Here is a 20,565-nt window from a genome sequence, read left to right on the forward strand (position 1 = left end):
AAAAAAAAAAAAAAAACTGAAAAAAAAGTTCACACAACTATTACTACAAATTTAGAGACTAAACTTAAGCTATCTGAAATGTCCCAAAGTTTTCCTGGACCACTGCTGTGCACTACACAGTTTGTACAAACACCTAGTTACAACACATTATATACCAGAAAGACATAATTCCCTAAGGAATACATTACGGATGGCAACAGCAACAATGGACATTACTACAGATTTAGAGAACCAACCATTCATTTGATGATTAAGCTGACAGCAGGCCTTTGAGTGGCTAACTGATATAAAATCCTAGAATTGAGCTCTAACTGTATTTATCAGGGAAATCACTGCAAGGAAGAGTACAGATACTGGCCAAGCTGAAGTAAGCAAGGTACAAAAAAGCTACTTGACATACACAGCAGCACACATTTGAAAAACACAAAATACGTTTAAAAACCTTATCACCTCTGCATTAAAATTTAGGAAAAGTTTATAAAAATTGGACCATACTTCAGCATAAGAAATGTTTTCTCTTTTTAACTGCAGCTATTTTACATTATCTGCATTACTTATCTACACTTGCAATACTTATATAATTACTCTGAAAATTTACTCCACATTTTCCTATGAACTCATCCGGCATCAGCCAAACTTATCTGAACCCGAGCATTATCAAAGATGAACTTGTTTAATTAAGACTAGAAAAAATTGAGACCTATTATTACCATAATCTGAAAAAGAGAGACCCATATTTAGAGAACAACAACCTATATATATATATGTGATGTGAAACATAACACTTGAGACTCTATTCTTCATTACCAAAATAGTTCAGAGACATAAACTGATTTATAAAAAGCTGCATATCTGAGTTTAGAAGCAAAATTGAATATAGTAAAGTACAGCCTATAGTTTTAGATGAGCTCTGGAAGATTTATCAGATGTGGATCAACACCAGAAAAATTTCATTTGCCAGACTCAAGCACTGCATTTCACTCTATCATGACTTAAGAAAGGAACCTGCATGGACTCAAGTTCATTGCTTGATGTTTTTCTCTACACTTCACATTTACAGTAGCACCTGTAAGCACACAGATAGCATCTACAATCTTGTAATAGTTTGCTTGCATACATGTTATCCTAAAAATAGCATCAAAAGCTTCAAATCTAAAGTACATTTTTGCCTTGAAAAATGTTTATCTAACATCTTTGGGTAGCACTTATTTTCCTTTTTTGAACTTAAGCACAGCACTTGGTGTATACAGAGTTATGCCATCTTGCCTAGTGGACAAGCAAAGTTAGTCATTTTCCTGTTTATGTGGGTCAGCAATAGGGAAGAGGAAAACATTAAAAATAGGAAAATGTGATTCTAAAACCACAAAAAGTTGCAGCAGGGACTTGAACAAGGAGTACCCAAAATAACTTCAACTCATATTTTGGAATTAATTAGATACAAAATTTCCACTTAGGGTGAGCTTTTATAGGCAGTAAAAACATAGAAAAAGAACTGAAGCAAGAACCACTCAAAGCTCTTCCATGTCTTTGACAATATGGCTTTACAACTTCTACAGAGACAAGTATTTTCCACAACAAAATTAGCTAGGTTTTCCAAGCTCTTGGGATTTTAAGCATGAATTTCTACTTTCTCCCAGGGATTCAGACAGTAAACCCATGAGTTTTAATTCTAATGGGCATTTCAATCATCACAAGTATTACACAAGGAAGGAAACTGGTACTTCACATATTTTTAAGTGTCCACGCTGAAGACTGAAAAACTGAGATGATGAAAAATGGGTAAAATCTTGTCACCCAAGAGGAAAACAGTTCAAATATAACTAGAGGTGGCACTTCTGTTATGTCTGATATGTACGTGCCATAATACACTAGACTATGCAACTAATATGCTTTGTAACAATTCTGAGTCAGCCACAATACTGCAGAAACACATCCAGAAGACAGTACAGAGATGAAGTTTGCACTGATGACACAAATTTTCTAGGGAAGGGACAGTATTTGTAGCGAAAGACACTTAGCATAAACAGACATTGTGAAGTAATTTTGTGTTTAAAGCTTGCATTTTTACACCTTCCTGGCTTTTACTTTTCTGAATTTTCCCAGGTTTCCTGTTAGCACTCAAGCTCCTTTTTATCAGTATGTAATGTATTTTAAACTGTTTCTTTTGCTCCCATTATGTTGGATTGGATATGCCACTTCTAACATTTAGATGTCTTACTAGTTTCTAGAGCTGAAATGCATTAGTTTTCAACTGTGAAATACTCCTGTGTCAGCATTCCCAACAGCCTTGCTTTGAGCACTCAAAGTGCAAACTTCAGGTAGGATTTACAATCTTTAAATTGGTATATGATAGCACTACAGCAGCAGTGATTAATTCATCCTTAAGGCAGGATTTAAAAGAATTCTCTCTCCAATTATACCTTCCTGACACCCCAGCAATCCCACCTGAGGACTTAGTAAATTCTTCACTTTACCTTCTAACAACACTGAGAAAATCATGTGATAGCTGATCTTTACCGTGACCTGAATGGACCGAGATAGGACACTGTAAGAACAAGTGGAGCTACGGTTTCCCCAGGATCTCTGGTTCTTCTGGAATCCCAAAGTTCTAAAAAGGACACAATCATTTTTAGTTTCATCCAAGTTCCCTTCGCTTCCAAGCAAAACACCCAGTTTTCATACATGATACACTCAACTACAGAAATTACTGACTTTGTATTGGTTTACACTTTGTCCTAACAAAAGTAACTAGTGTTAAGAGGACCATAAAGGAAAACTCAGAAAAAGCCTGGAGTGTCACTTTTTCCAGTGTAGGTGTACAGTATGTATGAGGAGAATCTCAAAAATGTATTTCAAAGGATTTTAAAAAACTTTTCATTGCTGGTGACACATTTTTCCCTGAAATAAGCCACTTCCTTTCTAAAACCCACACAGTACACTCTCAGTGTCAAGATTCAGTAACTTCACAAAGTCTGTGTATATATTTTTCTTACCCAAAACACGGAAGTCCTAAATTCTCATTTACTTTCCATGATTTAAGATATATCATGTCAGATTTTAAACATTTCCACTGAGAAAAGAACAATTTTCTTTGTCACAGACTTAATGCATGGCATATCTCAGTGTAATTAAGTACAACAGGTCCTCATCTCTATAGCAGGCATTTGAGAATTGTAATGCTACAGAAAAGTTACCACAGCCAACTGAAGCTGGGAATAAAAATTTCTTCTGAGATATCCATGTATAAAGAATGGATTTTCAAATGCGCAAAATCAAAGCATCAGAGCCCTATATGATAAATGACAGAAAAACCTGAGGAACTCTAAAGCTAATGAAAATTTATTGTACATCACCATTAACCTTCAGAATGTTTGCTCCTCTTTGGAATTCTCCCTATAAATAAAATCCAAAAGTATCAGTTTGCCTGGGTTTGGTTGCTTTTTTATTCATTGAAGGCTCCCAACTTCATTTGTCCATTAACCACAAGCAGAAGTGATAAAAGTTATCTGTTAAAGCACAATAATCTGCATTCTGACACTTTGCACTAGGAAGTAACTGCTATCACAATGTCCATCTGCAACATAAAAAGACAGAAGACAAATAAGTATTTGTTCATGGAAAGAGAATCACCTATCATTGTGAACCAAAACCAAATCTTGCTGCACTCAACTGACAGAAAAGAAAAAGCTAGTGACATCGAGTCACACTGTGGTGATGTTTGTATGATTTTTTCACTTTTAACTGCAACTGGTGTAAAGCAAAATTGAAGAAGATACTTACACAGGAGAGGCAAAAAAAAGAATTCAGAAAATGAAAAGAAACATTAACAAAATGCAAGGTAAGCACCTGCCAACTTTATTCGTGCTTTTCTTGAAACTGCCCACACTGTATTAACAGTTATGTCAAAATCCTGAACATGTGCAGTATTAATAAAAAGCATAAATCAAAAATACATGCCAGTGAAGAAATACCTGTGTCTCTATTAACATCTATTAACTGCTTCTCTATTAAGAAACTAGTAAAGCCCAGTATCTACAAAACTAGATTTAAATGTGAGACATGTGCACTACTCCCAGATTATCAGGCATGTCATGAGTAAGGCTTTTTTTCAGCTTCCTGTGCCTTACTTTCAACTTTGACTCTTTACTGTGAAGCTTGCTTCTTATTAAATATTTATAAAAATAGACCTGTTCTTGGTGCTATTCTTGAGAAATTACCATAAAACAAAATGGCCAGTGCCACCACAAAGACAGCTCAACTCTAGATTCCTTGCTCCCCAACGGCAATCAAACCAAAGAGACTCAGTTCACAGCACTTTTTATTTCCTGCAAGGACTGCACATTTACAGACATCTGACCTCCTTCTTGCTCAAGCATCACTAAAATCAAAAATCTTAATGTCATAAAGTGGTTAACAATTCCATTATCGGTGCCTGAAATGGAATAGAACCTTGCTCACTCACCAGTATCTGTTTGTTCTGTTAACACTAACACAAGCAAAAAGAAATGAAAATGTAGTTTAGCCAGAAAAAAAACATGCAGAAATGAAACGAAGATGCAGAAAATGCAGATCTTTTTGACTAAGGGTACCATTTTCACACACATACTTTTTAGAAATTTGAATTTTATGAAAGATTTCTCAGAGAATCCATAAATACCAGCTACAACTCCTGAAACAAAAATCTTTGCTTATTTTGACTACCAGTAAGAGCACCTTATTACAAGAGTGTGTTTCAAATTGCAATCTCTGAATATCACTGATACCAGAGCAAAAGACACCTGAGAAATTCTACACGTCAAGAACATACGCACCAGTCAAAAGGAGAAATCTGTATTAAGGTTTCATTCTTTCACGTTATGGATAAAAAGACTCAAAATAGCCAATTGAAATATCAAAATAATGTCCGTCTTCATCAGCTATTATCTCCATACATTGACAAGATCACAAAATCACAGAATATCCTGAGTTGGAAGGGACCCCCAGAGATCAAGTCCAGCTCCTGGCCCTGCACAGTACCATCCCCAAGAATCACACCATGTGCCTGAGAGCACTGTCCAAACACCTCTTGAACTCTGTCAAGGCTGATGCTGTCACCACTTCCCTGGGGAGCCTGTTCCAATGCCCAGCCACCCTCTGGGTGAAAAACCTTTTTCTTATATCTAACCTGAACCTCCCCTGACACAACTTCAGGCTATTTCCTCAGGTCCTGTCAGTGGTCACCAGAGAGATCAGTCTCTGCCCCTCCTCTTCCCCTCATGAGGAAGCTGCAGACTGTGATGAGGTCTGTCCTCAGTCTCCTCCAGGCTAAACGGACTGAGTGACTTTAGCTGCTCCTCAAAAAGCTTCACCTCCAGACCCAGATCATTCTTTGGATGATCTCTAATGTTGTTGTATTGTGGGCCCCAAAACTGCCCCCAGCACTCAAGGCGAGGCTGTCCCAGTGCAGAGCAGAGTGGGACAATCCCCTCCCTTGCCTGACTGGCGATGCTGTGCCTGATGTTCCTCAGGACACGCTTGGCTCTCCTGGCTGCCAGGGCACTGCTGGCTCATGTTCAACTTGCCACTGACCAGGAGCCCCAGGTCCCTTTCTGTGGCAGTGCTCTCCAGCCCCTCATTCCCCAGTCTGTACATACAGCCAGGGTGGTCCCATCTCAGGTGCAGGATTTGACACTTTCCCTTGCTGACCTTCACTTGGTTGAGAATTGCTCAACCCTCCAATTTATTGAGGTCTGTCTGCAGGACCTCCCTGCCCTCAAGAGTCAGCAGGTCCTCCCAGTTTTCTAACATCTGTGAACTCGCTCATTATCCCTTCCAGTTCTGTGTTCCAAGTAATTTATGAAGATGTTGAAGAGCACAGGCCCGAGGATGGAGCCCCGTGAAGTCCCACTAGCAATGTCTGATGTCACCCCATTCACTGTAACCCTTTGTGCCCGACCCATGAGCCAGCTGCTCACCCATCTCACAATGTGTTTACCCAGCTGTGTGCTGGACCTTTTATCAGGAAGGATCCTGTGAGACAGTATCAAAAGCTTTACTGAAATCCAAAAAGATTACATCAACTGCATTCCCTTGGTCAACTAGGCAGGTTACCTTGTCATAAAACAAAATCAGACAGGACTTTCCTCTCATGAAGCCATGCTGGCTGTGACCGCAGACTGTGCTGTCGTTCAGATGTTTTTCAATACCACCCAGAAAAATCTCCTCCATAACTTTATCAGGCACTGAAGTGAGACTGACAGGCCTGTAGTTTCTGGGGTCCTCCTTAATGCCCATCTTGAAAATCAGGACAATGCTCACCAGCTTCCAGTCAGCGGGACCTCACTGATGATGAGTAAATGCTTCACAAACAACTCTTCTCTAAAATCTCCATAATTTCATTATAAAAAGAATAAAATAATTTTCACTGTGTTTTCATAAGTCTAATTCTTAAGAAATTGTTCAAAGATTCTCTTTCAACACATATTTTAATCTCTACAGACTACAACCATTTTACACGTTCTAGTCATCTTCTGGTCTTACTATTACCAGAAACTTACAGGGCAATGGGTTATTTTCTAAAGGAACCCTACCAACACTAAGCATACAAATCAATTATTTGACCAACAAACTACAGACATACCTCAGAAGTCACTGACAACTGTTTCTAATGGGCCATTTTTAAGCATGCAATGTAACAAATCCACAAACCAGATAAAGCACACTTCCATGATGACACTAGAAGCTGATGAGCAGTTTCATACAGATTGTTCATCTCAAGAATCACCTAAAATCACAAACCGCAATTAGCTTTTACTTTTTGGTAAAATGGTGTACATGCACAGACCACACAAAGAAGCAACTGGCTGCATAATACAGCAATATTAAAACAGAAACCCATTCCCACTGAACTGCATTGAGATAGCAATTTGGGAAGACAAATGCATGCTTAAATGAATAAATAAATCACCACTGGCTTTTTGTTTCATAACATTGTTCTCCAGTGCAGACAGATAACTTGGACTAATAATATTTCCTATTATCTCATTAGAAGCCTGGACACAATAAATTGAACATAAAATCTAAGTTTATCAGCTTTCTACATTTCAGAGAAAAAAAAAAAGTAAGACATCTAAAAAATTCAACTCAAATAAAAAAATTTTTTTAAAAAATTTAAAGAAAACCAAAACCAGCCAAAACGCAACCCAAAAAACAGAAAAACACCCCCTTTCAGCACCTGAGGAAGTTTACCTTTACTACATGAATTGCAATCTGATGAAGTATTTGCTTGAAATATAGATCCATAATCAATACCTAATACAAAGAGATTTTAAAAATTTGAGAAGTCGAGTACTTTAGATTTGAAAAAGATGTGAATGAATGTTTGTATAATCCTAACCTACAGCCCCTGTATAAAGGTAAACTACTGCCCCTGTATAATGGGACTGTAATAAACCACATTTGCTTCATAAAAAGACGAGTTGTATCCTATCTTCATACAAATCTTTTGTACAGATACTCATTTTTGCAGTAGTAGTTGTTGCTGTTTAACTTTTTGCAGAAGTGCAGATTTTGAGAAATTGCTGATTATGGGAAAATGTTTTTGAATGGCACAGTAAGGAAATAGGGAAAAACACAAGATTGCAAAGACTACCTCACTGCACCCATTAGTCACTTAGAAATAAGATTTTGAAATATTGTGCAGCATTTCTAGAAATTCAAACAGCTTGCTGCATGTGAAACTTAAGATCTTGAGAACTGTTCATATAGATTTTGCCTTGCCTTCTCCAAAGGAATCTTCTGTGCAAAGAATGCCCATGCAAACCTAGGTAAGAACTGGAGTCTGTTTCCACAATAGATACAAACATTATAGAACATTCAACTCTATAAGGTAAGTTAACAAGAAATTGTAATTAACTCAGTCCTTTAATAATATGCATTTTATTTACATATATAAAGCAACATCCAGAAGTCAGTTTTGTATTAAAAATAGTCAGCAGCCACTTAAAAACTATGCACAAAATAAATTTGATGTACTAAATGCCTTAGGACTATACAGTAGTAGTATGTCTATGCAGTTTAATATTATCTTTTTCTGTTTATATGGAAAGACAGACAAGTATTTTGCAATGTTAATATTTGAATTCCAAAACAAGTAACACAACCCATATTAAAATAGGCAGATTAAGTTTACTAGAATTCCAGCATTCATTAGGCACAAACCCTTTGGTGCAAAGGCCAAACACAGTTGTTACACAAAAATGCCACATACCCTACCATGCAGTATTCTAACACAATTAAAACTGTCCTTGATACCATAAGCCTCATTCTCAGTAAAAAAATTAAAGGAATAATTAAGGAAACTATTAAAATACCTGTTTAATTTAAAAAGCAAATATAGTGACACAATACCTTTTGTTTAGAAAAACAAAACTATAAAATTGTCTAGGCATGAAATTAAATCTCTGCTGAAAATTAACTGGAATTCAGGTTTACCCACCACTTAGGCACCTTCTCCAATGTTCAGCCTGCAGGTCTGTATTAATTCAAGGCTCATTTCAGGATTCAGGATTGCAAACTGAAGAAAAATCCCTCCCCTACTGCTTATACCCTGAACAGCATATACTGCTCCTTCATGACCACGAACACCACAGTCAAATGCCAATGAAAAACTAATTATATATGAAAATCTAGGTACCTAACAAGATCCAAAGTTGTTTACTAAGGTAACAATCCCACAGTAAGATCCATGATTAACATACAATGCTGATGCCCTTTAGCTTGTCACTTGTTCAAACTTTAATCTGCATGAAAACTATGCCAAATCTGAGCTCCAAGTACTACACACTTCCCCCTACTACTTTTTCCAATGGTATCCACAGGATATTATATTTATTATATTTAGTTGTATATCCAGTTCATGCTCTAAAACTATTACAAATTATAAGAAGTTTTATGCACATAAGGGCAGCCAGGGAAATGAGAAAACAGACCAAAACCAAAGAGAAGCTAGACAGAGAAAATAAGAAAAGATTTAGATGGGAAAGCAAAGCTATTCAATTTTAAAAGACCCACATGTATTAGAAATATCTATTGACATTAATTAAGTCTGGAGTATTAGAAACACAGGAAAGCAAAACCACCTACAAATATAACAGGCATGACAATGCCAAACTTTGCACTCATGTTTTATGCTGAAAAATTAGAATTTCTCTACTAGAAAAATACACACGGTTTTGGGAAAAGTGAGCTTTAATTACAAACTCTGCTAATAGGACCCTTTGGTCAGTAGGAAAAACAGACTTGGATTTTTAAGCAGGGGGAAGTTAATGCTTGGATTAACTTCAGAGAAACAGATCACTGAAAAGCATATCATATTCTTGACACAGTAGAATTTGCTATTATGACTAATTAATAAAACAACCAGTATTACAATCAGTATCAAACCAGACTTCTATGGAAAGTCTTCTCAGGAAATCAATTATGCTCCTGCTAATGAACTTATCAGATCATAGTATGTACACTAGATTGCATTATTTAATCCTTTAAAGGAACCCCAAATAGGTTAGGATACAGATGGCTAGATTAACACGTCAACTAGAACATAAACACTGCAGCACTGTAATTATATAAAACTTTTATTAATTAGGTTAAGAAACATTAATTTCATTCACAAGGTCAAAGATCACACTGCTCTTAGTCCTAAATGACAACTGACAGACAAGACAACTAGACAAAAAGCAAAATATACAGACCATTAAATTTGTACCTGAGAGAACTGGAACGTGTTTTCTTTTACTTTATTTAGAAACAAAATCGTAGTGCAACCTGGAGTCAGGAATAAACCTAAAGCGTTTGTCTTCTTTTTGATGTAACATGCTCAACAAAAATTAGATTACAACTAGATGAAAGTCATATCTACTGCTTCATACTAGCTGCCAAGTTTAGCATGAATTAAGTGTATGAACAAACATTTTCTAGTTGCAGCAGTATCTCTATTGAAATTATTGCTGTTCTGAATCTAAAATACTGACAATGACACTGGAAATAAATTAGAAGTCATAATGTGTACTAAAAGGAAAGTTCAAACATACATGCAGCTACTAATTTGAATAACAGGGCACCATAATAAGTCCAGAATGTTCTGATTTGGATCTTTCATCTAAGGATTCAAAGTAACAGCAATGGGTGCAAACAGTAGAAGAGAATGCATTTCCATTTCTAAAGGAAGTTTTCTTCAAAAAAGACAAGAGGCAGACACAAATAGCACTTAGGCTTTGCCTGATTTTTTTTTTTCCACTGAGCAGAGACTCTCATGCTACAGTTGTAAGAACTGATACTTCAGTACTTCTTTGTAAGACTTGAGAATAAACAATAGAATCCTAGGGAAACTTCTTATGAAATACATGCAGCATGTACATACCTATAAAATTGCTGGTTTAAAATGCTGGATATCACATTTTGATAGCTAATTGCAGTCGGGGGGCACAACAATTTAATTGCTTGCTCCCCTACAAATTTGGTCCTATCAAAACCTACACGTGTATTACCACAACCAGAAGTGTCAAAACCTGAGGTCCTTGAGGCTTTTAAAAACTAAAGGCATTTCTGTTGTAATAGTGTGATCAGTATAAAGATAGAAACAGAATAATGACATTGACTGGAAACATCCATTACAAGACTGGCAGGTTAATAACATACTTTTATCAGAATATCTAACCTTAAGAACATTTAATAAAACAGTTGTAATATAAACTGAGGCTCCTGCTCCCCAAACTGTACACCATATAGCAAAAGTAAATTACTTTACAAAATAATCATTCACTGTTCTTCCCAATGAACTGTATCTTGAACACATAGAGCCGTATTTCAAGAAGTCTAATGGTGTTTACAGAATTTTGTACAAGCAGTAGCTATACAGTAAAGTTCAAGACTTTCCAAAAGTTAAGAATGTTAAACTGTCAGTGAAAATTATGCAAAAATTGAGATATTCAGTGCAACACTTTCAAAGTTCACATACAAATTTCTGCCTATCAGCAAGAACTGTAATATGTCAATTAAAAAAATTTTTTAAAAAGTCAGTTCTGGATCATAAATAGGTCCTATATAATTTTTTTTAATATAATGCAATATTAATACTGATGCTTTTTTTTTCTCTCATTACTGTCTTGTAAAAGCTTTCCTTTGGTTAGCTTTCACAATATCATCAGGAGATGCTGATTTGAAGTCAAATGGTGTTATGGCTATTGTAGGACCAGTTTCCTTGGGTTTTACATCTTGTACTTGTCTACTGTATAGGAAAGTTTTATGTATCCCAACTGTGCTCTGCTTATATCCTTTTGGAGGATAACGGAGGCACAAGGTTAAAGCAAAAGCTGAAGGTCTTGCACGCAGTGCCTTTATCCATGAAAGGGACAAATCCTGCCTCTTAAGACCATGCCCTTTTTTGGGTTTCCTGCTTGTTTTGGCAAAACCAGAACATTTTCCTTGTTTTTCTTTTAAAAGTTTCGTTTCAGGACTTAGTATATTTGACTGTCCTACCACACTTTTCTCTGTAGATACCTCTGCATTTTTTACAAGGACACTTAAATCAATGTTTGTTCCTTGGGAGGGCCTCAATTCAATTACACTGTGCGTGGCCAAGTCAGTTCTCAGCTGAGTTTTATCTATTTCAATGGTCTCTGCTATTAAATCTGAGAGTGATAAATTCTCAACCTCCTTTATTGGAGAAACTTTAGAAAGGGCTAGAGAAGACAAAGATCCTGTTAGCTCTGGCATCCCACCTGAAGTCTGGGGTTGACTTACTAGTTGTGATAATGATGAGGTTCCCAATTTCCTATCAGTGAGACTTGCTGTTGACTGGGTGTAAAGATCAGCCAAAGAGTAACAGTGGCTAGCACTGCTTTCCTGGTGCTCCTGAAGCAAGTCAGCCAATGATGTGCTTCCAGGTCTTAACACTGGCAAAGCAGCCATATCTGAAGAGGGGCTTTCTTGTTTTCGACTATGCGCAAGTGAAGAAAAATTTTCAAGAAGTTCATTTCTTTTATTTACAGTATGACTGACTTCATTATCAAGAGCCAAGTTTCCTAAAGCACTTGTTAAACATGGAGGACTATAAAAATGTGCATTACTATTACAATCGGAAGTTTTTGAGGAAACAAGAGGAATGCTGTGTTCAGGACTCAGAGAATCACAAACCACATTCTGCATCAGCAAGGATTTCAAGTCCTGTGTTTCCTTGCATTTCAATGGGTTATTTCCTATGCTAGAGTGAACATCTTCACTCTCAGGAACCAGATTTACAGCATTAGCATTTTCTGGTAGTTGCTTCTCTGCCTGTTTATTCACAGGTTCACAAAATGATCCTTTACACAAATCCTCACTGAACGCAGATGACAGAACAAGTGAAGAGGATTTCGATCCTTTCCTTTCACATGAAGGTATATCAGATTTTTCAAAATTTGTAGTTAAAGAATAAAGAGCTGAACCACTTTTGGCTGTCAAGTTTCCAAACCCAGGTCTGTTGGTGTTGTCAGCAAAATTGTCTACTGCACAAGAGAAATTGCCTGTATCAATACACATTTCTGGACAACAATGTAAGTCTCCTTACCTTACAATAGCCAATAATTTTCAGATGGAAGTCCAGTCACAATGAAATATCCCATTTTTTAAAAGTTGACAGCAGGAACAAAAAAAAAAAAAAATCAAGAAACATGAAAAGGCATTTAATTACTAAGTGTTATCCAAAGGTAAGGAATGTTCAACAATTAAATTACAGGTATCTATTGAAATACATAAAGAACTGTAAGAATTAGTAGAGAATGCCAGTAAAGACTACCAATATTTAAGTACAAATCAAAATAAGAAAGCTACTATAGAGACACTACCAAAAAAGGGAGGTATTAGGGATGGGAGATGTCAATTCATCAAATAAACAAGAGAAGCACTAAAAATTTAAAGATGCTTTAAATTAAAGATTTAAGGACATGCATTAATTCAGTTAAATCATGTAAGTCAGAAATTGATCATGAACTGTAGATGGTCGCAGCTTGAATTTTAACTGACACTGAGATGCTATTTTGACTTCTAGCTCAAGAAAAGCTGTTTCCTTTAAATGTTTTAGAACACACATATAGTAAGTCAGTCTTCTTTCATTTTCCAAGAAATGACTATTGCTATGATAAGCGTCTTCACAGTTTGTAAAGCCAAAATTAAACTGTAGATAGAAATGAATCACCTTGAATGTAAACAATTAAATATAAGTATACCTTTTGTAGTCTTTGCTAAAATCACAGCATCCTTATTCTTGGTCTTCACATTTTGCTTACTGCCTTGTGAAAGCACAAGATCCAAAGCCTTTTGTACATCAAATTTAGTATCCAGTACTGCTTGCACCATTGCTTGTTCTGGTATGGACTCTGCCAAAACTTCTCTCATTTGATCAAGGCATGAATTAAGACGGGCTGAAAGAAACATATTACTGTTATAAGCTGCCCAAAAATATGTCTTCAATGGCCTAACCACTAGCACCACACCTCTGACTAGTGAACAGAAGGGAAAAATATTACAGTAAGAGCTAAAACCTTTAGAAATTAATTTCAATCTCACTTATTGCCCTGATAAACTTTGTTCCCACACCTTGCAGAATATTTACCTATTTCAGATATTGCAATGAAGAACATCTTACTGACTACCATTTATTATTCTAGAAAGTCTCAGTACTGAAATATGTTGATGTTGTAAAATATGTATCTTCACTGCAGAGGAGAAATACAAATAATCACCTTAAAATTATCTAAAATAATTTAGTAAGTCAACGTAAAATCCCACTGAACAGCACATTTAAGTGTTTACAGAGGCTACAATTAACACCCAAAGTACAACAGCATTTTCAGGGTCCTCAGGCCTTAACTGAAAACTGATCAACATGCCAGGTTTCAAACTACCTGTAATCTTTACTTTTTCTAAAATTGTAATATATTTTTGGCTGATAAAATCAATTTTCTTTGGCGCGTATTTCTGCAACTACTATAAGCATTTACTAAGATACTTGCTGCACAACAAGAGACTGAAAATTCACCAGGCTGCCACTCACTGGAAGCCATACAAACACTAAAGAGCACAAGAAAATCTTCCTGAATAGTCCAGTTGCTGCCAGTTCAGATTTTAGAAAACAGGAGCTGAAGAACAGGAAGACAACTACATCTTTTTATTTGAACACTTCCTGGAAGATGTTTAAAGAAGTTTGCTTAAAGGAATTCAACACCACAGAATTCCAACCTCTACAAGGTTACTTATATTAGCACCCTTTACCTGTAATTCAAATAGCAAGTGAATCTTCCCCAGACATCTGCCCTGCAAAACAAGTACGGGCAGAGCCCTGCACAACGTGCTTGTTGCCATTTTACTATCTAATACTCAACAAGAACAACCTCGTGAAACTCTTTGCAGCCACACTGGCTACATCAATAATTCTGTATTAATGGCCAACACTACATACTGTATCAAACATATTAGGTCTTGTGTGACCACTGCTGTTTTCACAGTAGGAGTGGATATTTTGAGGTTTCTTTTCCCTCTTTTTTTATAGTCCAAAATGTTATTTTCCTTCCTGCCCCAATAGCAGTTCTTAGCTGACTGTGTCAAAAGTGTTCTGCAAAGCCAGAGGACTGCATTGTCTAGATCACCTGTACCATTATACTAGCTCATTCTTTCAAATCGCCCTCTACAGCTTAATTTCCTGCTGTAAAAACATATATATTATTACCCAATATACCATATTCAACCATATCTCTAAGCATTAGCTTAACTTCTACCAATTCACTTGACATAGAATCAAAATTCTTTCTAATTTACTGTTCAGAATTGTTCACAATTTTCTGCAACGTTTTTGAAGTATTGAATTTCAACACACTTTAGTGCGATCTTATCAACATTTAAAAATAACCCTGATTATTTCCAAAACATTAAAAACTACATTAACTATTAACACTTAGAAAAGAGACTTGTGACTCTTTTTCACAAAGCAAGCAATTAAGCAATCAGGCAGCAAGCTTAAAAAACAAAAGCAAGTATTTTTCCCCAACCACTCAGCTCAGAACTCAGCTTGAAACGTGGAATTCACGGCTGCAAGACTGAATGGAAACAAAAGTCTCATGAATTCAAAACAGGATAAGAAAAGATTGTACAGAATATTGGCTACTCTTTCAAGGAAATGCAAGACTTTGAAAACCTCTCAAATACTGCTGACAACAACCAAAAAATCATTCTACAAATACTCAGTTTATAATATTCAAGTCAAGACTTGAGTTGTCAGTACCGATGTCCTAATGTCTCCACATGAAACCTCACTATTTCTAGTAAGAAACTAAGAACACGTTTCAATGTGTGCAACCAAGTTACAAGTAGTACACAAAAGGGAGTTACGAACTTGAAGAATGACCACTGAAGGGAGGCTCCTGAAGTGTATTGCTTTATAACAAGATTCCAGAATTCTGAGCCGTGTCAGTCAAGTAAGAAACATTAATTTAAGACTATTCTAGTAAATCCTTAATTCATGTAAGAGGTTATTCTGATAGTTGTTTTCCATAATTACCTCTATCAACTTCAGTCAACTGATGCGTGGATGGAAAACAATCAGCAGCAGCATCGGTACCTTCATAGCCATATTCTTCTTCTAATGGCTCAGCAAATGTGGCTGGTTTGTCTCGTCTGGAGTAAATAAATTGAGCTGCTGCATTAGATAAAAAAACAAAGTAAAAAAAAAAAAAAAAGGTCAAATGTTTTTCCTCCTTTAAAAGCAGAACACAAGTAAAGGTAAAATAAGTTAGGATGCTGAACTGTTGCAGTGGTTTCAAGGGGGTGGTGAGACACTGCTGTATAGTTACTACTACCTGAGGACTGCACAGAGCATACAACAGCTCATGCTGGAATATATATAAATTCATCACAGTGAAACTACAGGCTGGGCAATATCCTTGTATCCATGGAATGCAGTAATTCTGCAAAGTTCAGCATTAGAAAAAAGAATATACTCCAGGTTTGAAAAACAGTACTTTCTATACAAATCTATGGCCTAATGTCTTCAGAACCTTACTCAACCATTTTTGTTAAACTCAGTCTCAATTTTCAAAAGTTAGCACGAAATTAACATTGCTCTTACAGCATGTCACTGTCAAATTACTGGTAAGAATTTAACAGAGTTGAACACATCCTTTCTTTCATAGAATTTCATTTGAAATACAGCCCATGAGTAAAAATGCATATTCACACAAAACTTTAAACGAGTGCATGGCATCACTCTGATTTAGCAATGTTAAGGCATATACAAATAAAACTCCTCACTGAACAAGAGCCCCAGTCATTCCATACTCTCAGAAATGCGCAAAGCATAATGTAAACAAATTGCCTTATATAATAGTCTCTGCAGCTCTGAAATCCATACTGAAAGCAGGTGTATATCCAGAAGTAGTACAGCCTTGGCAACTGTTTCCCAAATGTATACACAGCATTACATATTCAATCCCCATAACTGAAGCAACTATTAAGATTGTTAAACAATCTAGATCAGATTACTTTATAATTGAAGCTTACACATGAAGAGTTCTTAGGAAAATTACTGTACACAGGCAGGAATTAATTTTGCCATTTATCAGTCTATACTTGAGTAAAAAGTACACATTGCACATTTTCATCACTAAAATCGAGAGCATGAGAGAGGACCAGAGTTTTAAAGAACAAATTATCTCAAGTTCCTGTGGCCAGAGGTCACACACTACATCACAGTCACAGTGGACCTGGATCCAGACCAGCTACCTGCAGTAGCACAGCTTTGTGTCAACACTAGCTGTACTATTTCCAGGGCCTACTCAGCTCTAGAAACATTGCCACCAAATCTGGGGAAACCCTAAACTGATAATCTTGTCAGAGACTTGATTGGAGAACACAACTTAAATGTTCTACAGCCAGGCTGAATTCAGCTGAGCCGAGTGACTACAATTATGCCTTACCTAAGCACACAGCCATCACTATTTTAAACCTACTTTGCAACATTACAAATGCTGGAAGGGTGATTAGCTCCACATGATCTTGCACGAGAGGACCAGCACTGCAACCCACAATAAGACTCGCTAACCCATATTTACTCGAAGTTGCATAGAACGACTACCAGGTGCACAATAACTACTGTTAAGCCCAGGTAGATCCTACTAACCATATGAAAAGATACCAAATGTTTCAAGATTATCAACACATTCCCACAGACCAGATTTTTACATTACCAAGTACATTCCAACCATCTAAGACAATATACATATAGGATGCAAAATGTGGCCAGCTGTCTAATAAGACTTTCAGAAGTATAATGCCTAACACTACGTAACTGACTGTAATAGGATTATGGCCACTAGGCACTTTCGAAAAGTGTCACTAGCTTTTAAATATTGTTTTAATTTAGAAATAAATATCAGAGCAGGTATCAATGAACAATACTTGAATGTAATTATCTGAACCAACCTGTTGAAGGAGAAATGCAATAATCATCTTCTACTGATTGGCCATACACATCATCATCTTCAAAGTCTATGAGGCAAAAACAGCAAAATTAATCTGCACAATTTCTAAATAATAATTCAAAGCATAGGTTTTGCATAAGGTTTTATGAAATTATTCATTTCCTGTATTCCAGAAGTGCAGTTAAGTTCTGTTTATTTACCTAGGTAAGAAGTAACCTTCTACATTACAGTAATAAAATTTTATTACAATATGTTTTAACATTTAATTCTCTATTTATTAGGCCGAAAATTTTCAAGAGCTACCATACTTCACACCTCCTCCTTCAGCATCTCCTCTGCCCTCACAGACCAAATCCAGTTCCAAAAATGGCACTTCTCTTGATATTTTTACTTGACCTCTCAGTCTTAACCCCAGACAGACAGTTCAACTGCAATTTCTACTCCAACAACTCAGGATCAGCATTTCTACTCCATTCCTATGCACTCCTCACCTTTCTTCTCCGTTTTGTCCTCACACCCATCCACCTTTCAAATGAAGTTCAGCAAGGCAAAAATCCCAATTCACAATTCCCTTTTGAACACGCAAAATTGTTTCAGGCAAAAAGCAAGTATCTCATACAGTTACTTAAAAATATTCTTTTCTCATAAAAAAAGGCACCAAGAAATACAAAGAGTAAGTTATGCACCTTTCCCTCCAAAATCTAATCCTACTATTATGTCAATCTTTTAAAAAAGTGTAATTTCACTAAGTAATAAGGAAACACCTGAAAAAAATAACAAACTATTATTAAAGACACTACTGCACTTGGCAATTTCACAAGTAACATCTATTGTTTACTGTTTTAAAAGACTTACAGACCACAACATGCACTGACCATAAAAAAAAGTATTTAAAAATCACATAAATTACAGAGAAGAGTAGAAGCTACTGAAGCATTCCAGCTGTATTGCCAACATATCTGCAGATGGAATATCACATTGGTTACATTCACAATATCTCAGAAAGGAGGGGGAAAAAATGGAACATGGTCAAATGAAGACCAGAAGATCTAAGGCCTCAGAAGTCTTCCTATGAAAGGGAATCAAAAAATACTGTAAATATTTAGTTTAGAAATGCAACTTATATTTGGACATTACAGAATCACAAGCAGCATAAAAAGAATATATAGCATTTAACAGAGAAGAAGACACAAAGTCTACTTCATTTGGGCCATAAATGATTCTGTGTGACTACAGTGGCAGTATATGGTACAAGGGTCAAGACCTGACATGTAACCTCACAGTCAGGTTTCCAATAGCAACAGCAACTTAATGGCTACAGCAAATTACTGTGTATCTCAGCAAACTCATTAAAAGAGAGTCTGATGAGTGTATGAACACTGAAATTAACTCAGTGGACTGCACACGTTAACTTTATGAATGCCAGAGACTCAGCTGAAATACTTTCAACAAATCTGTGATGAAAAATGGTCTCTGGAGGATGAAAAATCAAGCAGTAAAATTCCCAATCTAGTCCAATATTTTGCCTATATTAGGCAAATTTACACAAGCAGAAACTGCAAGGTGGGAACACACAGCACAGCTCACATGAATTTACAACTTCCAAGAAATTCCAAGATCGCAGTGCAAAACCCAATTTGTGCTACTATCATACATATAAACCGCGTAGTCTGGTCACTCAGCAGAAGCCCAGAGGCCGGCTGAAGCATTTCTTGCATTTTTTTTAATAATCTGACAAAGTGAAGCAACAAAATCGCTGCTCTTACCAAAGGGTTCTTTAAAATACGGGTATCAACTGAAGTGTGTCCATTTCTCCATGGCCCAAGCCAACAAAAGTAAGGGCTTCGAGTGGAAAAAAAAACCCTCTGATTTACAGTTTGGCTAAGTTAATGGGGCCAGGGCACAAAGAAAGTGCAGGTACAAGCCAAGTTCTTACAGAAGAACTTGTTCATTCCACACAAGCTTAAGTAAAATGAGACAGCTGCTTGAAAAAGGTTATTCCCTAAATGCACAACTCCATCTTTAAGAATTACTTTTCTTCCTCAGGTAACAGCTGGTGACTCCATTTATTAACATCAGCAATACTTTACTAGAGTTTGGCCGTGAATATCAATTTTTAAGTTTTACAAGACTAAGGATGGATGGCTTCAACTGACTGAGGCTTTCTTCAAGCCAATGCCGCTGTTGAAAAGCACAGTCAAACTTGGGCAGCTCAAGGCAACGCAGGTAGAATCCAGCTGTGGCTTGGACCGCGTAGCAAGGCCACGCTCTCCCCGTGTGGAAAGTCCCGGGAGGCCCCGGCAGCAGGAGGAGATCCTGGATGGCAGAGCGGCCACGTGTGCCGGACCCTCCACTCGGGCGTGAAACGGGCCGGGAACGGGGCGGGGAGAGGCCTCGCCCGGAGCCCCGTCCAACCCCCGCCGAGGGGAGGTGAGGGGGCGGCTTCTCCCCTCCCACCGCCCCGACAGCCCCCCGGGCCCTCCCCTACCGCGGCGCGGGCCTCGCCACACCCTGCTGCCCGCGGCCACCGGGACGGGAGGCCCGGCCGGTAAAAGGGGCGCGGGCCGGGGGCAGCGTGGAGGGGCCAGATTTGGGGCGGGCCCCGCAGCTCTGCCACCAGCACCTGCTCGCCATAACCGCTACCTTCGTCGTAGTTATATCCTCGGACGTTCCTGTGCCGGGACATGACGATGGCGGCGGCGGTCTCGCTCGCCCGCCCGCGGTGGCGCTGGCGCGGCCGGCCTAGGTCGCCATGTTGAAGTCCGGCGGCGCCTGGCGGAATCGCCTCTTGCGCAGGCGCGCGGGGCACCGCTTCCGCCCTCGAGCGCTGCTGGGCATGCGCGCGGCGGGTCCCGCCCGGCTCCCTCGCGTCCTCGGGCCGGCGGCTCGCGCCGAGCCGGGGGCCGCTCCCTGGGGCGCTCGCGCTCCGCCCACGCGCCGGGCCCGGCTGAGGCAGGGCGGGAAGCACCGGCCCCGGTGACGGAACGCTTAAGTGGCGACTGGAGGTGGCACTTGGTGCTGAGGTGTAAATGTCGTGGTGGAGCCCAGCTCAAGTTTGGGCTCGATGATCTTGGAG

At 37.9% G+C, this 20,565-nt stretch overlaps 1 protein-coding gene across 3 annotated transcripts in view; it reads right to left on the reverse strand.

Moving 5' to 3' along the window:
* The window catches only part of HBS1L (HBS1 like translational GTPase), a 59,615-nt gene extending 39,330 nt beyond the window's left edge, over positions 1-20,285 (reverse strand). Inside the window, exons 1-5 of one of the 3 annotated variants that reach the window (XM_032101789.1) lie at positions 20,133-20,285; positions 17,491-17,556; positions 15,572-15,709; positions 13,245-13,439; positions 9,597-12,581 (exon numbers count right to left, since the gene is read on the reverse strand). In XM_032101789.1, coding sequence (XP_031957680.1) covers positions 11,137-12,581; positions 13,245-13,439; positions 15,572-15,709; positions 17,491-17,556; positions 20,133-20,175 — 1,887 coding nt within the window. In that variant the 5' untranslated portion in view covers positions 20,176-20,285 and the 3' untranslated portion in view covers positions 9,597-11,136. Of the gene's footprint in view, positions 1-2,474; positions 2,555-9,596; positions 12,582-13,244; positions 13,440-15,571; positions 15,710-17,490; positions 17,557-20,132 lie in introns of those variants that run through there. The other 2 variants (XM_032101788.1, XM_032101790.1) reach the window with 2 other exon arrangements.
* Positions 20,286-20,565: the final 280 nt, after the last annotated feature.

This window comes from Corvus moneduloides, chromosome 3 (assembly GCF_009650955.1).
Source record: "Corvus moneduloides isolate bCorMon1 chromosome 3, bCorMon1.pri, whole genome shotgun sequence".
NCBI lineage: Eukaryota > Metazoa > Chordata > Aves > Passeriformes > Corvidae > Corvus > Corvus moneduloides.